Here is a 16,843-nt window from a genome sequence, read left to right as displayed (position 1 = left end):
GAGTATTATACCATTCGTAGTAGTAAATTTGGTTTTGCTCCGGTACCCAAAGCTTGTGGGGGGGAAAGACAATTCAAGAGTTCCCATTATAAAAACTATAAACTTTATAATTGAGTGGCGTTGCAAAACTGATTGTGCTTTTTTTGTCTGAATTAGCCAGCTGTAGAGGTTCTCCTGAAAGCTTTTGATCATGTGGCAGCTTTGAATATAAGAGATGCTGTGCCTACATTAATTAGCACCTTTCATAAGGTATGAGTTTGATTGTACTACTGCTACTCGTTGAAATTTCTGAAATACCTTGCATGGTTTAAAACTCAAATGTATCACTTTAATATTATTTCAGTACTGTTTTTTAGAAGTTATATTGTGACTAGCTGAATTTGTGGTACAGGTTTCCATTTATCCCTTAGTTTATGACTGAGATGCACTGTGATGTGTTTTTCCCACTGTTGTTTGCCACTTGCCTCTGGGAATAGGCAAGTGATCACAATTTTTTTGTATGCTTACTTTTCTTCCCCCTGTTTGATATTGCAGCTCATTGGTGCTGGTATGATCCTTGAGTTTCACCATTTTGATTATATTATTAAGTGCCTTCACCAACTGCGAGTTTCCAGTCAGGAAATAGATACTGTTTTGAACATAAAATCCAGGTACGTATTTAAGGAGCTATTTTATGCTTACCTGTCCAGTTCCTTCCTCAGGTTCTATTTTTATAAATTCATGTAAAAAACTTTAAAAAGCAATTAGAAAATGCAAATGTAGTTATTTGGATGAAAATAGTGTCATGCCATGCCTAATTGTATTTTTTAAGAGCTGTCAATCTACTGTGCTTCAAAGATCAAGGATTATTAAGTCAAAATGTAGGTTCTGACCACAGTTATGATTTTTTTTTTCCCGTATTGATCATCATTGTACCATCTGTTCCCAGCTGCGCTACAAGTTTATGTAACTGTAGTCAAATTAGAAACATCATGGTTTACTATATCATTTAGGCCTGCATAAGCAAACAGTACTTCTGCACTAAACAACTGTTCTAGCCAATAAGAGGATTAGTTATAAGCTGAAGTAGTTTTCTGCTTTCATTTACTGTGCAACTGCATAAACACTTGTGCCAACACAACCAGGGAGGAAGGTCATTTTTTTAAGTACTGCTGGATTATACTGGGCAAAATGGGAACTCACAGCCCAGGTCTGTTCCAAAACTGCTGATGTCTCCCCATCACTTGCACAAGATTGTGATCCCCATTTTTTTAATCTGCATCATACATGTACACGTAAATTGAGAAACTAAATTTGCAATTCATAAGGCAGCCTTTGATTCTTAGAGGAAACCAAATTTGCAGCATCTACTGTGTGAAAACAAGCCATCAGTGTTTCAACTGAAAGCACTGTAGAAATTATTTCCTGCTTTTTATACTTTTCCCATAGAGTACCTTTCAGCCACGGATCTCAGTGTTTTACCAGTGCAACTTACCACACATGTTGTAATTTTTATGACTTTTCAGATCAGGAATCTCATTCACAAAGTAATGACCCCTTCCAGGTTGCCTCAGTATGTATGTTTTCAGTACAAACTGAGAAACAGTCTGTATCTATGAAGACTGAGCAGCTGTGCTGCTTCAACTACATGTATTAGCTCATTCATGTGTAGGTTATGTGTCTCTACATGATAGCATCATACTGGATAGATGTATCCATTGTTTCAGTGGCAGCATCAGAATAAAATATTATGCTCCTAGGTAGGTATTTGAAGCTGAATAGCACTTTCTTTCATGTAATTAACTTTTTTTATTTACTTCTATGTCAGAAATATATACAATACAGTTTTGCATTTACTTAATGGATTGCAAGTCTTATTCATACCTTTCCAGTTACTTTTCTACTAAAACAAGGGAATATTTTCTGTGAAAATAGCTCTGCTTAGTTATTTGCTTAATACATGCACTGGCTTCCCTTGACATGACTGTAAATGCCTGTTTTCAGTGTCCAGGTTGCATAGTGTGTACTAAATAGGATTAAAAATCACATCAACTTTTAGTTCAGATATGATAATTTGTTGATTGCCTTCTGCTAGTGCATAGCTTAGTTCAGTAGGATGGGTTAAAAGGTTAAAATGAAGTAATATTTTTTTCTTCTGAAAGATTTCAGGAAAGACATTTTGAAAAGAACTGGCTTTTTGACTTCAACTTGGTCGTGGCTGAAATTCAGGTACATTGTGCACGTTCTTCAAGCCTGCTGGAATACATAAACCATGAGTTCTTTTAAACCTACAAGAAACAGCAAATTTTACATAATGTAAAATTAGTGGGCTTTATTATTAAGTATATTGAGATTATGATAAAATATTTTAATGCAAAGCTGTGTTTGGGAAGGATTAATGTCCAGGGGAAAACTGTCTGGCTTTTCTGTGATGTCTATTTTAATTTACATACCTGCAGTTTTTATCTTGGTTTTGCATCTAATTCAAAGGTTTTATAACTTTCAGCAGTTTTTTCTCATGCCTTACATTTGTTGTGCTTGTAATTGGTAGTGGTACATCATTCCTCACCAAAAAATTATTTAATATATTATCTAGCAGATAGGATTCCTATCTGGTATAAAAAAGCACAATTGTAAAAGGCTGTAATTGGCAACACTAAGCAGGTATTTTAAAGAATAAGAAAATAACATTAAATATTCTTAATAATCAGACACTTTAATCTTTCATATTCAAGGGCAGATTACTTATGCAACATTATTGTATAGTTTACATATTATCACATTTACTGTACAGAATCTGAGACCACAATTTAAGAAGGGAAGAACCTGGACTGGTTTTTTTCCTCCTTTAACACCTAAGTCACCAAGTGATCTGGCAAGCCAAAGACTAATGCATATAAAAAGTAAAATACTGAATGAATGCCAGTTCTTGAATAGGATGAATAATTTATGAGTTTCCTCAGATGGGGTCATGACATAAAGGGAAAAAGGATTTTAATTTCTTGGGGGGGAAAAAAGTGATTAGCAGTCCATGCAAGTTAGACAATGTGTAACTGTGCCGTATTGAACATGGAGGTTCTGGCAGTAGCATTTCATCTGCATCTTTTTTCTGCTTTAAGGCTGTTGCAGGTGTATCTCAGATTTCAGTGTATTTTCTGTTTGGTGTTCCGTACGTAGGTTCGCTTGTATTTACCCCTGGCTTTCTTTGCAGCATTGCAATGAAAAAAGTGACTGGAACAAGCTGGGAGCTTTATATGTTAATGCAAGAACTGGATGTGAACATTCAGATGATCTTCAGAAACTGTCTTTATGTATTGCTGAAATACTGACCAGAGATTCTGAGACAGACAGACCAGGAGTTCCTTTTTGTGATTTTGCTGATGCAGGTAAAATTACAGAAGCAAGAACTGCTTGTTGTTCATCCCTATTCTTTGTAGAGTTTTTAAAAGAGGTCAAAACCTAAGTTCGTATACTGTTTTCTGAATATTGGTTAATTTTATATGTTACAATATTCAGGATTTCTTGAAGTGCAAATACAATCAGGTAAAATGCTCAGTAGAAGCCATTTTTTAGTAGAAGTAAAATCCAGTGCTTACACTTAAAAGTCAAAGTTCTGAAGGAAGAATACTTGAGCTTTGTGAAATCAAGAATCAAAACCAAAGTAGGTGATCATTTAATAAGAATGTCCTGTGCTCAGGACAAAGGCAAATATATTTAAGTATTGTCCTGTGAAATGTTACACTCTAAATAGCAGAATAGAGCTGTAGATCCAGCTCTATATATATTTGTATATTTCAAAACACATTGAACAGGGTTACATCATGTATATAATTTGTACTTTTTTTTTAAATAGTAATCAGGATTTCCAGAATTATTTCATTCTCTATAGAACCAAGAATTTCTGCAAGGCCTGGGTCCACAAAACACCGTCTAGATTTTTAATAGTTCTAGCAGCCTTTCTTACCCCTCTCCTCCCTATGCCACTTCATTTACATGTCTGTATCATTCTTCCTAATAAGTTTGCAGAAAACTGAGGCTCACTGAAGTGTCAGTGAAATATTAAAGTGTTCTATAATGGATGACTCATATCTTTTTTCAACCTGTAGTAAGTACTAACATAATTAAGATTTATTCCAGATACTTGACATGATCTTTCTGACCAGACTTTCATATTATAAAGCAGCTATCACAGCAGCCAGTTGTGTCACAGACAGAGATTTTGGTGGGGCTTGGAACTTTGTCTTCCCTAGAGCAGTGGTCTCCAAACTGATAGGCACCTCTAATAGTAAAAAAATTTTTGAGCACTCACCCCCAGTTTATTTATTTAGTTATTTATAAATTATATACATGTACTACTGCATTAATATATTAAGTACATTACAAAAATACACAAAAATAGAAATTTAAAAGAAGAGATAAAGATGGAATAAGCAGTACTTTAAAAAATACTTTATTTATCTATATTTATTTTGTAATGATACAAAAAATGTTTTATTCTCACACCTGAATGGATTGTTGTGCTCACACTCCACTTTGGAGACCACTACTCTAGAATACCAACAGTGCTTCCAAAGTGGTCATATAATATGGTTGGAAAAACTTGTAATTACTCAGTTCTGTAATTGCCAACATTTCTCCATGGTGCTAGAAAACACAAAGCTTCTTTACAAGTAATGATGTTACTAAATTATGCCATTACATGTCCAAGGATCTGTCCAGTGTCCAATGAATTAGACTGCTGTGAAACAGTGCCTGAATAAACTATAGTTATTTACCCTGCTTCTGGTATTACGACTTAGGAAGTTACTACTTCTAATGGCAAATACTTGAGAAAGTGTATTTAGTATTTTCACAATGACCATGTCTTTCAAGTGTGTAATTTCTTTAAAATTGCATTTACTTGTAAAATTAAAAAAAAATATGTTTTTTTCTTTCCAGTAATAAAAAAATCACAACATAATGAAGCAGACAGAGTTTTCATTGGAAGGACTGGGATAAGTGTAATGTATTCTTATCACAGGGCACTGCAGTGGATAAAGGTATACTGGACTATAGGAACCTGACTGAAAGAAAAAGAATGAGTCATTTCTTTTCTAGATGTTAAACTGTGTTTCTCTAATTGAATGGCTGGATGTGCCACCAGCCTCCCCACCATTTTAGTATTTCTTAACTGTCCAGCTGGATTGAAACATTTATTATGCCTTTCTGAGCAGTAGTCTTCTATGAAGCCCATAACTTTGTCTTGCAACCTATCGTTCAGATTCAGCTTTTGACTTTTCTGAGCTAAGGATAAATCTGGATTAGACAGGTCTTCCTGAGATTCTGGGGTGAGGTGCTGATGTCATTGTTTCCCAGAAATGTCACTTTCTTCCATATGGCAATATGGCTGTATTCTGAGACTTCCCAACACAAGAAATATTTAGAGAAGCTTGAGTGGGACCTTCCCTGCACTTATGCTTCTGAATCTGACCTTAAATGGAATTGATAAGGCTGGAAAGAAAGAAGAGACATAACAAGGCTGCTGCTGCAGTTGGTGAACTGCTCATTCCTCAGAATGTCACTAGAAGTGCTTTTCTTCCGGTGCATCTAAGTTCTGTGGATCTTGCAAAGACTCAGCTCTCATAAAGAAATACCCTTTACAGTCCTTTCTTTGCTGCCAAATATTAAAAAGGACTTTTGTATACAAGTATTACAGGGGTAAGAGACCAGACCTTTCACTGGATGTTTTATACTCTGTAGACCTCATGCAGTATTGGTCATAAGTTCACTGCAGCAAGATCCGTTTCACTGTTATCCTGGAAGGAAGCAGCATATACCAAGTTGGATCTCTCATACAATGCAACATGACCAGTGACAACATAAGAAATAATATAAGCCACCATGATTTTGGAGTGTACTTTGGTCAGTGATCATCTGAGCTTACTGTGTGTCAATGGGCCTGATCCTTACAACTAATAATTGTGCTGTACTGGGATGTTCCTCATCCCATACAGAATGATGTTCAGCATGTATTTTTATGAACAAAAGCAAGCACTCTCCTTGTCCCCTTTTGTCTCTGAGGTTTTTTTTTTGTGAATTGAGTTTCTACCCTTTCTAGTTTGCATTAGAGGATTAAAATATCTTATATACTGTGGTCTCTTAAGGGATGACCTTCAGGAATTCTGTTACATAAAACCTCTGTGCACTGCTCATCCAATTTCCAGGGTCAACCCAAGTTCCAGGAGGTATTTGATAGAGGTGCTTCATCTAAAGGCAGTACACCCGTTCTGATGAATCATTTCTCCTAAATCTCCCTTTTCTTCTACCTCTACAACCCTTGTTCTGTGGCCACAATGAATGCGCACACATGACCACAATTTTTGATAAGCCACCTCCTCATTGATACACCCACTAAGCAAGAGCTGAAAAATGTTTGGAGTTGCATTCGTGTTGCTTGACCAGCAAGGTGCAGCTAGACAGAGCAAGTGCTGCATCCTGCCTGTCCTTGCCTTACTGGGGACATTAATTTGATATCCCACCTTGACTTGGATCATCATCTTTTTTTAGATTGGTCAAATCTTAGTTATCCTTGAGACTGCTACCTTTCTTCCATCTTTGACTGAAAAGGCCATCCAAGGAGTTGTTAAGAGGAAACTTCTGGAGAAAACCAGTGTAAACATCAACCTGGAATATGATGATCAAGTTGTTGGTTGTTATGCTGTTGGCCAGATAGAAGCAGCTTTTACTAGCTTAATTGTCTATCTGCGTACAACTATCAGTGTTCTTTTTGGCTTATGCTGGAGTAATTACTTCAGTTTAACGATTATGCCTCTGCTGCAAAATGAAAACTCTCAGTATGAATTTTTTAGAATTTTTTAGGTTGTGTAGTCCTGAATGTAATCAAAAGTGAAAATATTAATGTACTAAAGTAAGCAAATACAAATTAATTACAAAGTATATTAAAAATACTCTGTAAGAACATTATATAGTAGAAATAATGTTATGGGGAATAGTGTGCTCGGAGCTGTTCAACAGTGGGTTGGTGGGGTGGGTTTGCCTACACAGTCAAAAAAATCTACTATTCATTAGAAATTTTAAAATACCATTTCTTTTCCCCAGCTCAGTTTGGATAACTAAATTGATGCCTATAGATCTGTATCACTGAATTACATCTGCTGTATTTTGTGCAAATACGCTGTGTGTTCACCGATATCATTGCTTTCTTTGACCTTTCCACTTTCTCTTCTCCCTTTTATACTAGGGAAGGAAGGTTTTGGATAAGTTGCATGAGTTGCAGATACCTTTTACACTCTTGAAAGGACTTACAGGTGCAGAGGGGTTAGCATCAAGATGTCAAATTGTTAATAAAGCTGCAGAAATTTTTCTTAAAACTGGAAGTTTGGATGGAGCAACATGGGTTTTGAGAGGTAAGCTCATCTTATAAAAAAAATTAATTTTGACTTAAATTTGAACAGTCCCCTTCTATGACAGATTTCAGATGAAAGTTACAAGCTGGTCTGTGTTGTTAAATAAAGTTAATAATACTGGGTCAACAAAAACAAAGTGATCCATCTTACTGGTTAGTGTTCTTGATATTTATAAGAAATATTATGATCAATACCAATTTTTTTTGAGAAAAAATTTCACAATAGTCTGCTATGAACACCATTCTACTCAAAAGCCTACCATAATAAGGGAGGGGTGTAGCTGGGAAAGTGACCCTACCCCATGTAGATTTCCTTTGAGCCAGGTGACATTCAGTGTCAAAATTTTCAGGCTTGAGTCAGTGTAGTGTTTCTTTCTTCTCACAGTATAGCCATTTAGTAAAACAGCTTTAGAATTATACCATATTTCCGCAATTAAGGCACACGTAATTACTGGCTTTTTGGAATTCTGATATGCTAAAAAGAGAAGAAACTCAGAAGTATAAACAAGACTAGAAGGTGTTCTATAAAGTAATATGGAGGGTCTAAAATTTGCTATTCAGTTTTATATATGTACATAGATATATACATGTTTATATACACACATATATATGCCACTGACAGTCTGTTTTACTACCATGATACCATGATACTTAATAAAAGAGGTTAAATACAATATAAAGGTTCAGTGAATCCATCTGAGAAGTACTGGTGATAAGGAACGAATTATAAATAACTAGAACTGCATTTTTTGTGAAATTCTGAAATTTGTTTTCTGCTGTGGTTTACAGTGTATTCTTAATGGTCAAAAGTTTTGGCATCCAGTAGTTTCGGTTCACAGAAATAATACTGCACTGTTGTTTGCTGCAGAGTCAGAGTGGACCACAAATGCACCATTGTGGCCCTGTGATAAAATCGACATCCTCAGTCGACATAATCTGTTATGTACACTAGTGCAGAAGTATTTGAGGAAGAGTTTATACAGGCAAGCGTTTGAAGCTCTGCAGAACTTACCAGGTTTTCAAAATAATTTTGGTAAGTAAAGAAAAAGGTACTGCATTAAGAGCTAAAAATTTAACAGATTATTCTGTACTGTTCTTTTTGCTTGTTTTCTCGCTAAAATTTGTTGAAATAAGATCATTTTTTACAAGCCCATTATTTATTTCCAAAAAGTGTAGTGTCAGTTAAACCAGGTATTGTGCTCTGCACTCATGCCACACATGTGCATGCACACATGCACATACATGCACACACACAGTTTATACACCTGTCTTCTTTTTCCAGTTGGCTTAGTTACACAGGACAAGCGGAAAAACTCACTAAATTGTTAAGGATCATACACAGTCTATACAATAAGATAAAATAGGGATATCATTGGGGCAATTCATTCTATCTTAACTTCAGATAAATGCATTGGGTTTTTTATATAACTGAGCCAACTAACCTAGGCATCTTTTGCATACCATATTAAGAACTGAGTGCTCTTTTGGGCTCAATTTATCTGACAAATTTTGGATGTGTACTTCAAGACGAGATGCATAGTCACGTAGGCTCCACTGAGGACGCCTCAGCTGATTCCTGCGTGAAGGTCTCAGTCCTGTTGCCAGTGTGTGCTTTTAGGTATGTTAGGAGAGCTTAGTTGGAGACCACCTGCTTAAGAGAATCATTTCTTGTCATGTGAGTCATGAAGTGGATAGAAGGCTGCTCAGTCTTGCTGAGAAAGGGACAGTTGAGAGAAAGTGGACAGTTTGGATTAAGAGTAGAAGCAGAACTCGAAGCACTAAGGTGGTTTTTCTTGGTGGAAACTGTAAAGTCTGAGAGATGAGGTGAAGATTCTATTTATAGGCTTGGGCAAGCGATATATGTTTTTATCTAATCCTATTGGTTTGGGCAGCAAATTATTACTCGGTCCTTAACATTTCTCTTTTATGATGTGAATTAACTAACTGTATGAAAAGATTTACAATGAATAAAGCATTATCACAACTTAACCTTGTTCCATTTTGCTGACAGAAGCAAGAGTCCTGATTTAGGTACTGACTGAGAAGCGATTCTTCAGTTAGATTTGCATTTGACTTAATTCAGTAGTTAATATTCTTCATTTCATTTCAGATACTGTAGATGTTTCTCAGTATAGCTGCCTTTTTAATGAGCTGATAAATGCCTGTTTTGAGAGCAAGAACCTTGGGGTCTCGTCTTCTGCAGTAGATTTCATGCTTTCAAAAAACATAGCTATTGATTTATTTTTGCTTAGAGGATTAATCACAGCTTTGGGAAGAAGTTCTTTGTGGTCTAAAGCTAGGACCTATTACAAAAGTAAGTTGCATCTTGAAACAATATCCTTCCCTTATGTTCTTTGGATAACACATGCTTGTAACAGCTCAGTATGTTGAGAAGAAATGTGTAAGAGTATACTTTGTAAGAAGAAAACATTGCTTTCGGTGTCACTATTGGGAATTTATTTATAACCAAAATGTTTATTGTGAAATACGAATTGGTACATACTACCAGGCATGAAATAAACATAATTCTGATAAAACTAATTTACATTCAGTTTCAGAATCTCAAAAATGTGAACCCTGAAATTATTAAAAAGCGCATCATCTTTGCTTTTTCATCGAGGCAAATTAAATTTCTTTGTACTTCTCTTTAGAGCTGTGGTGGTAAAATTACTAATATTTAAGATTTGAGAGGTCTGGCTAAGAAGTTTATCCCAACTAAGAGAAAATCCCTTCCAGCTAAAAGCTAACTGTCTGTGATTGTTTTCAGCTCACCACTTCTGAGCTAAGATAATACGGGGTGTGCCACTCTGATACGATCCACCAAAAGCTATCTGTCCATACAGTCCCATTATTTACTCTTCAATTCTGTCTTAGAATTGTGGTGGTTAGCAAGCTGCTTGAGGAGTCTGTCCCTCCCAGGGTGGATACTTGGCTTTGTTAACATTGAAATGATTGGTTTTCCCCTCCTTTACCACCCCCGCCCCCCTCTTTACCACCACTCCCCCCCTCTTTGCCCCTGCAGCCCCTTTGCCCTCTTCAAATGTCCTCTCACTGTCATCATGGTTAATAAAGCTTCTGTCTGATCTGTCCTAAATTGTACTTGTATTATTACGCACTTGGAGTCCCCAGATTTCTGACAGAGCTTTTTAATCATCACTGATAGTATTCATTGATGAAAAATAACATTTTAGAACAGTGAATATTATGAGTGAATACTATTTGCTGTGTTCTCAAATCAGGCCATTTCACAGGTGAAATAGTAAATTCCATTATGATTTTGGGGTGCTTTTTTTCAACATTCTTTGTCACATACCAAAGAAAACAGATCTGTGTTCGGTATTGGTAATCCTAATTCCTTACGTTTCTGCATTCACTCTCAGGTGCTTTATCATTGGGTTGCTATCCACCACTGCAGGGAAGTTTATGGAACAAACTTTTGATTATTCCGTCTTACTTGTCTGAGGTTGAGATGCTGTTGGCCATTGAAATATTTCTTGTTTCGAATGCTAGTGATATTCAAAGTCCAGTGGCTACTAGTCAGACTCTTCAGATAATACTGAAAAGGTTTGTTGTCAGATATGTACTGTTTTGATTGTATTTATCTGTGTGATCATGTAATTAATAAGAGATCTTGTTTTCCATTGGCTGGGAAAAAGAATGCTTGGGTTTAAAACTAGTTTTTAATCCTTATTTCTAAAGTGGTTATAGAACAGTAGATGTTTGCAGGGTTATTATTTTATTATTTTTAAATATGTATGGCAGAAAAGTAATTGCTCCAGAGTGATACTGGCCTATGTTCCCTAACATCTATGTTCCCTACACACATCTACTGCACTGTGTGTACTGTATTTTCAAAACCAGGATAGCTTGATATCTTGGTATATAAATTCTTGTGTTCTGGTTTAAGCAGTGGGGTAGAAGAACACAGTCAAAATATTACTCCTTTCAAAAAGCAACTCAAACGTTTCTTAGCTTTTTTTTTTCTTTTTTTGAAACAGCATGAAGCCATTTTACTTGATTTGCTTTATAGGGGATGTCACTGTTTGTTCATTTTTTCCCCTTTCTGTGAGACTTAATACCTTCAGATAAAAATGTGTTGGTTTTTTTTTTTCGTTTTGTCCATAAGCCACCAACCACTGTCACTAGATTATGCCTGTAATTTATTTTTCAAGACTCTGTTTGCTCTGAGATTGACTGGTTCGGCATCAAAAAAGTAAAACTGCATAGAAAAGCTGTATTTGTTAAGAAGGATGAACAGTGGCATCTCAAGCTTGAGAACTTGGTCTTCCTTCCCCTCTACCCTTCCCAAGGAATGCATCTCTTAAATTTGTACTTTTGATAAATGAGAAGATTTTTATATCTTGTTTTTGTGTGTATGCTCTTGTACCTCTGCTTGTTTGCTTAAAAAATAAGTTCTGCTTTTGCAAAAACATAGGCATGTCACTTAGGCACATCCTTATTCCAAAAGTGATTACATGCCAAAGATGAGTAATCCTTTTGGATTCAAGCATGTACATGAATTCTTGCTATATCCAGTTCATAAAACTGTGTACATTCCTTTATTTAATTTCCCAGCCCAGAGTTAAATATTTCATCATTAAACTTGCTGTGAATATTGTAGACCTACTTGGCACGGGCATTAGATCCTATTACTTTTCATCACCTTAAAATATATTAAAAATACACTTTTTCTTAACTTTGATTCTACAGAGTAATCAGCTAAAATTTGTCTAGAAATTAACATAATCTGTTATAAGTGAAGTGAACACAAGGCATTATTTTAATGTTTTGCAGTCTTGTTGCCAGTATAAAGCATCAGGCAAGTGACACAAGGCCTGTATGGTGCCTAATTTTGTATTTGTGAAAATTCACTTACAGATCTGAAGATCAGACAGTTCAGAATAACAGTGACTATCAAAAGGCAGTGGAGAGACTAATCCTGGCTGCTCGTATATCTGATCCGAAGCTTTTTCTTAAGTATATGACAATGAATGTTAGTATGGAAGAAGTTTACAGCTTGGAGCTTAAATCTGCTTTAAAGTGGCTTCAGGAGAATATGAAATGGGCTAGGAACATCTGGCTGTTGCAGTAGTCATTAAATAGTCAAGACTTCTGGGGTTTAGTGGTTAAAGCAATTGTTGTTGAAAATAATATGATAATAAAGGCAGTTCCCATTGTGTTCAGACTTGCCTTCCTGATTTACAGCAAGGCTTCAAACTCAAGTTGTGTTTTTAAATACTTACATTGATGGTAGTAGCACAGAAAGAGTGATTTTTTTTCCCTAACTGTATAGATTGTCAGACTGATTTAGATGTTTTGTGACAGCATCATTAGAAAATGAAGAAGCTGCAGCCTCAGAACCTACATTCTCCCTTCTTATGGAGAATCTAGTACCAACTGTTGCTCTTTTCCTAGCAGTTGATGGTATGTAAGTGCACTGATTGCATATATCTGCTGTTCTTGTGAAACATTTTCCACATTGCTTCATAGTTTGTAGAAGTAATATGTTTCCTTTTGTCTTCCTCACAATATCTTGTGAGGATATTGTCCCATCTGTATGCCCCTCAGCTCTTAATTTCCTTACTCCAAAAACCCAATAGAAAGCACTGAGAATAAGAATAACTTCGGAACTGCTTGAGACATGCCTGACTTAAGGATATCTTCCTTCACAGAACTGAGAGAGTCTACACAAGTTGCTCACAGCTGAAGGTTTAGTTGTGTCTTGATGATAATTTGTATATGGCTTCACATTCATATATATGCATACTTCCACTGAAAAGGAAAACTTGCTTTCTCCCTTGATTGTGGGTTGCCCATTTTTTAGTTTCTGCTGACTGCATGATGAGATGGAGGCTTTAGCAAGCTGGTTCTAGCATTTTGGTTCTTTGGGAATTACTCTTTTTTTTTTTTTTTTTCCCCATCTGCAAATCCTGAATCAGATTCAGAACATTAATTGCTTAAGGCACACTTCATCTACTGATCTGCATCCTGAGCAAGAAAAGCCAAACATTTCATATCAGAAAACTCCTGTGGCAAATCAGTGGGACCTCTCTCAAAGTTGATACGTGCCGGAGCTCCCCACTTCCATAGTGTTCGTTTAGATCTCCAGTACCAACTTACATAAACATGCCAATAATACAGCTCTTTTGATGCTGCTCTCCATCCCCTTTAGAGCTTTTTCTGCTGACAATTTCTGCTCTATTGAGCATAGAAAGAAGTTCATGGAGTTTTTTAAGGCTGTTCCATCATAAGTGAGATCAAGATGGTGGCATAAGGCCTCAATGTTTGAAAAATCTTCCCTTCCTTTGGGGCAGCATGAGTCTGTTCCCAGTCCCAGCAACATCATTGCAGGTGTCCCTTGCACTTCTGAATCATGAAGGCCATTGCGATCTTAGCACTGGGTGGTTGTGGAGGGTTTTGGAGGGGTACTGGTGTTTTTTTGTTTGGGAGTGTTGCCACTCTAGTCTTGAGATTCATGCCGCTAATCTGCTCTCATTAATCTGATCATCAGTTGTTAGATTCCTGACCCTCTTTGATAGCACTGCTTATCCAGTCTGTCTGGGAGTTACTACTGGAAGAGATAGGATTGTGAATCTGATGACTGCCTAGATCAGTGCCTTCCTCCTGTGCCAGCTGTACAGAAGAATGCAAGGACAGAGGCTCTTATATTTTCACAGGGTATCATTCTTCTGTAGGGATCTCATCTGCTTTCCTTCTACGAAATGGTAGATTCAATGCTAACAATCAGATGGCATTTCTTTAAAAGCCCTTTACCTCAGAATTTCTCTTGAAGAACAGTTGGCATGAGTTCAAACAGACCTAGGGTTCCACCACTTGTCACCAAGATTGTTCTGCCATTTGTAAGGCTATCCACCTGATAAATCCAGTAGCGTTCTGCTGCTTTTGTTTCCTAGTAGCTGAAAGAGTAGATAAGAAGTGATCAGGTTTCAGATGAGGAATCTAAACTGATGTTCTTCCAGCCACTCCAGCATTAGTGGCAAGAGCAATTTGGGAAGGTTTCAACAGACTAAAACTGGCAGTGAGAAACTTAAGTCATTTTTGCTAATTACTTTTTGTAAGATCCTTTGTAGCTTAATCTCCCTTGGAATTAGACAGAGGCTATCTGAACCTCAGCTAAATCCCCTATTTCTGTAAGCAGTACCAGATGTGGCTAATACTATGTCTGAGAGATGCAGAAAGACAAAATTCTCTTAGTACTGTCTATGACTCCAAAGCTTGGGATGTTCTAGAGACAGCATTGTTTTTTCCATTATAAGCAACCTTGAATTGTCACTTAGATTATCCCCAGAAAAAAACCCAAATACTGCTTTTTTTTCAGAGGTTAATCATTGACCTTCTAGCTTAACTTGGAACTGTGTAAAATTTGTGCAATGTTTTGGCTCCATCTCCTGAGTATCATCTTCAGCTGATAGGACGCAATCTCAGCCATGTTTTGTATTAACAAGCAAAGCAAGCTCCCCACATTGTTGCTCAGAAGTTATGTTACAGCTGCTGTTCCTGACAATACAGGGTTTCTCCTATCACCATGATAAACCAGTAGGCAGTTTGAACAACTTAACAGTAAAGTCCTGTGTTTCACATTTTTGTGCTGTCTGGATCCACCTGAAATACCGTACAAATCTGGTCATTTTGATGTGTAACAAAACACCAGAAAGGTTTCTTGAGCAACATACCCCATACCATTTTGGTGACAGAAATTCCATGTGCTAAACAGGACAACACTGCCATGTGGAATGGAAGCGAGCCTGGAAAGATGAAAAAATGTTCCAAAGAATAAAGTTAAATACAACAGAGGCAATGCAGTTCTGCAGAGCCAGCCACTCAACAGACAATATCCGTATTTTTGCTTTTCCCCAGGTATAAGCTACTGTTTCTTAGTAGCTGAAAGAACTTCTGTGTTAGAGATTAAGCAACTCCTTTGATACATTTAATTTTTCATATGGGAAATAAAATGTGTGTTTATCTGTTTGCAGAGAGAGAGAGAGAGGTGCAAAACCCCCTTCCTGTTCTGCACTCAGTAGCTAGGTCTAGACAATGCCATGCTCCTTTAGTATGTTGTTAGATGCATGAGAAGTTCCCTTGGTGAAAATCTTTCTTCACTTATCACCGATGACAAGGTATGCTCTTAGAAAGCTTGCTTGTGTTAGGTATGGACAGTTTCTTGTAACTAAAACAGAATAACGTTGTTTGGAAGACTTACCACAATTTTATTTCAAAGCATTGATAAATTTTGAGAGTTTCTTAACCCACATCAGGGACGGAGGTGAGAAGCTGGAAATAGAAGCTTGATAGTTCTGCAGTGTTTTATAAAGCAATTGGGGGGATCATTTTGGAGTGGTTGTTAAGATGTTAATAAATGTTTTTTATTCTTTATACGAAGTATCAAAATATCTGAGTCAGTATTGTCATTAAATTGTTTAATTCCATTCAGATCCCTGTAATTCATATTCTTGGGTATGGAGGAGGATAAGCAAATGGCAAAGTAGAGGTGAAGAGTTCAGCATGTTGTAACTACTACAAGAATCTATAGAGTATGAAATGCTGCATGAGGAGTTTAAGACTGTGTGAAATCAGTCAGTATACAGTTTTTCACCAGGCCGTAGCACATAAAGTAGCAAATGCTCATGAATAAATTTGGGCTAAAACTCCCAGCTGTGGATGTGGCCAGCTTCCAGTGTTCAGTACAGACTTGAGCGGAGGCTACAGGCTAGGCTTGGGGGCTATGTTTGATTCGCTGAAGAACTCTCATGGATGTTAGCATTTCATATGAGGAGAAACTAAATGTCCTTGGTGTAGTAATTGAACTTATAATTACCAAGATCTTAATGCCATACTCCTCAGCTTATTAAAATACAGCCACATTAAGATCAATTACTAGTTTATGTTTCTGGCCTTCAACATTCTCGATATGCATCTTGCAGTGTTGCAGGTTTGTTTTGAGGTTGGTTTTTGAGTTTGTTTTGTTTTTGCAAATCCCAGGTCTACATTTTTCAGTCTTAACCCCTCCCGCATTTTCTAAAATGACTGGTACGATGAGTAGTAGCAAAAATTAAATGTTGCCATGATCAGCCTCAGAGCTTCTGTGCCACTGTGGTGAAGGGACTGGAGAAATCTATGCTGCTTTCTGACCACCTGCAGGCCAAGGACCAGAACAGAAACAAAAGCAGCAAGGAGAAAATGACTCAGTTGCTGCATGTAGCAACTTTATTGTGATGCTTAAAATCGTCCTTCTGTTAGGGAACAAGAGGTAGTCAAAATACAAACTTTTTCATTTTGTAGAAACCAGGGACATTTAGTTTTACTATTTCTCCTCATATGAAACGCTAACATCCATGAGATGTTAAATTTATCTGGTATAAAACAATGTTTTCACTCCGAGATGCCTGTGCTGCTCTTGCTGAGCCAGTGGGACAGACCCTGGGAACCGACAGGGAGTGG

General features: G+C 36.8%; 1 protein-coding gene across 1 annotated transcript in view; it reads left to right on the top strand.

Moving 5' to 3' along the window:
• The window catches only part of TOPAZ1 (testis and ovary specific TOPAZ 1), a 42,884-nt gene extending 27,088 nt beyond the window's left edge, over window positions 1-15,796 (top strand). Inside the window, exons 11-20 of the mRNA XM_056337947.1 lie at window positions 157-249; window positions 535-650; window positions 2,142-2,208; window positions 3,191-3,365; window positions 4,918-5,018; window positions 7,220-7,385; window positions 8,253-8,417; window positions 9,495-9,698; window positions 10,765-10,948; window positions 12,263-15,796. Of these exons, the coding sequence (XP_056193922.1) occupies window positions 157-249; window positions 535-650; window positions 2,142-2,208; window positions 3,191-3,365; window positions 4,918-5,018; window positions 7,220-7,385; window positions 8,253-8,417; window positions 9,495-9,698; window positions 10,765-10,948; window positions 12,263-12,476 (1,485 nt within the window). The 3' untranslated portion in view covers window positions 12,477-15,796. The remainder of the gene's footprint in view (window positions 1-156; window positions 250-534; window positions 651-2,141; window positions 2,209-3,190; window positions 3,366-4,917; window positions 5,019-7,219; window positions 7,386-8,252; window positions 8,418-9,494; window positions 9,699-10,764; window positions 10,949-12,262) is intronic.
• The last annotated feature ends 1,047 nt before the right edge of the window (window positions 15,797-16,843 follow it).

The sequence above is a fragment of the Falco biarmicus genome, chromosome 4 (genome assembly GCF_023638135.1).
Source record: "Falco biarmicus isolate bFalBia1 chromosome 4, bFalBia1.pri, whole genome shotgun sequence".
NCBI classification, from domain to species: Eukaryota; Metazoa; Chordata; class Aves; order Falconiformes; family Falconidae; genus Falco; species Falco biarmicus.
Note: the sequence above shows the minus strand (reverse complement) of the source record. Positions and strands in the feature narration are given on the sequence as shown.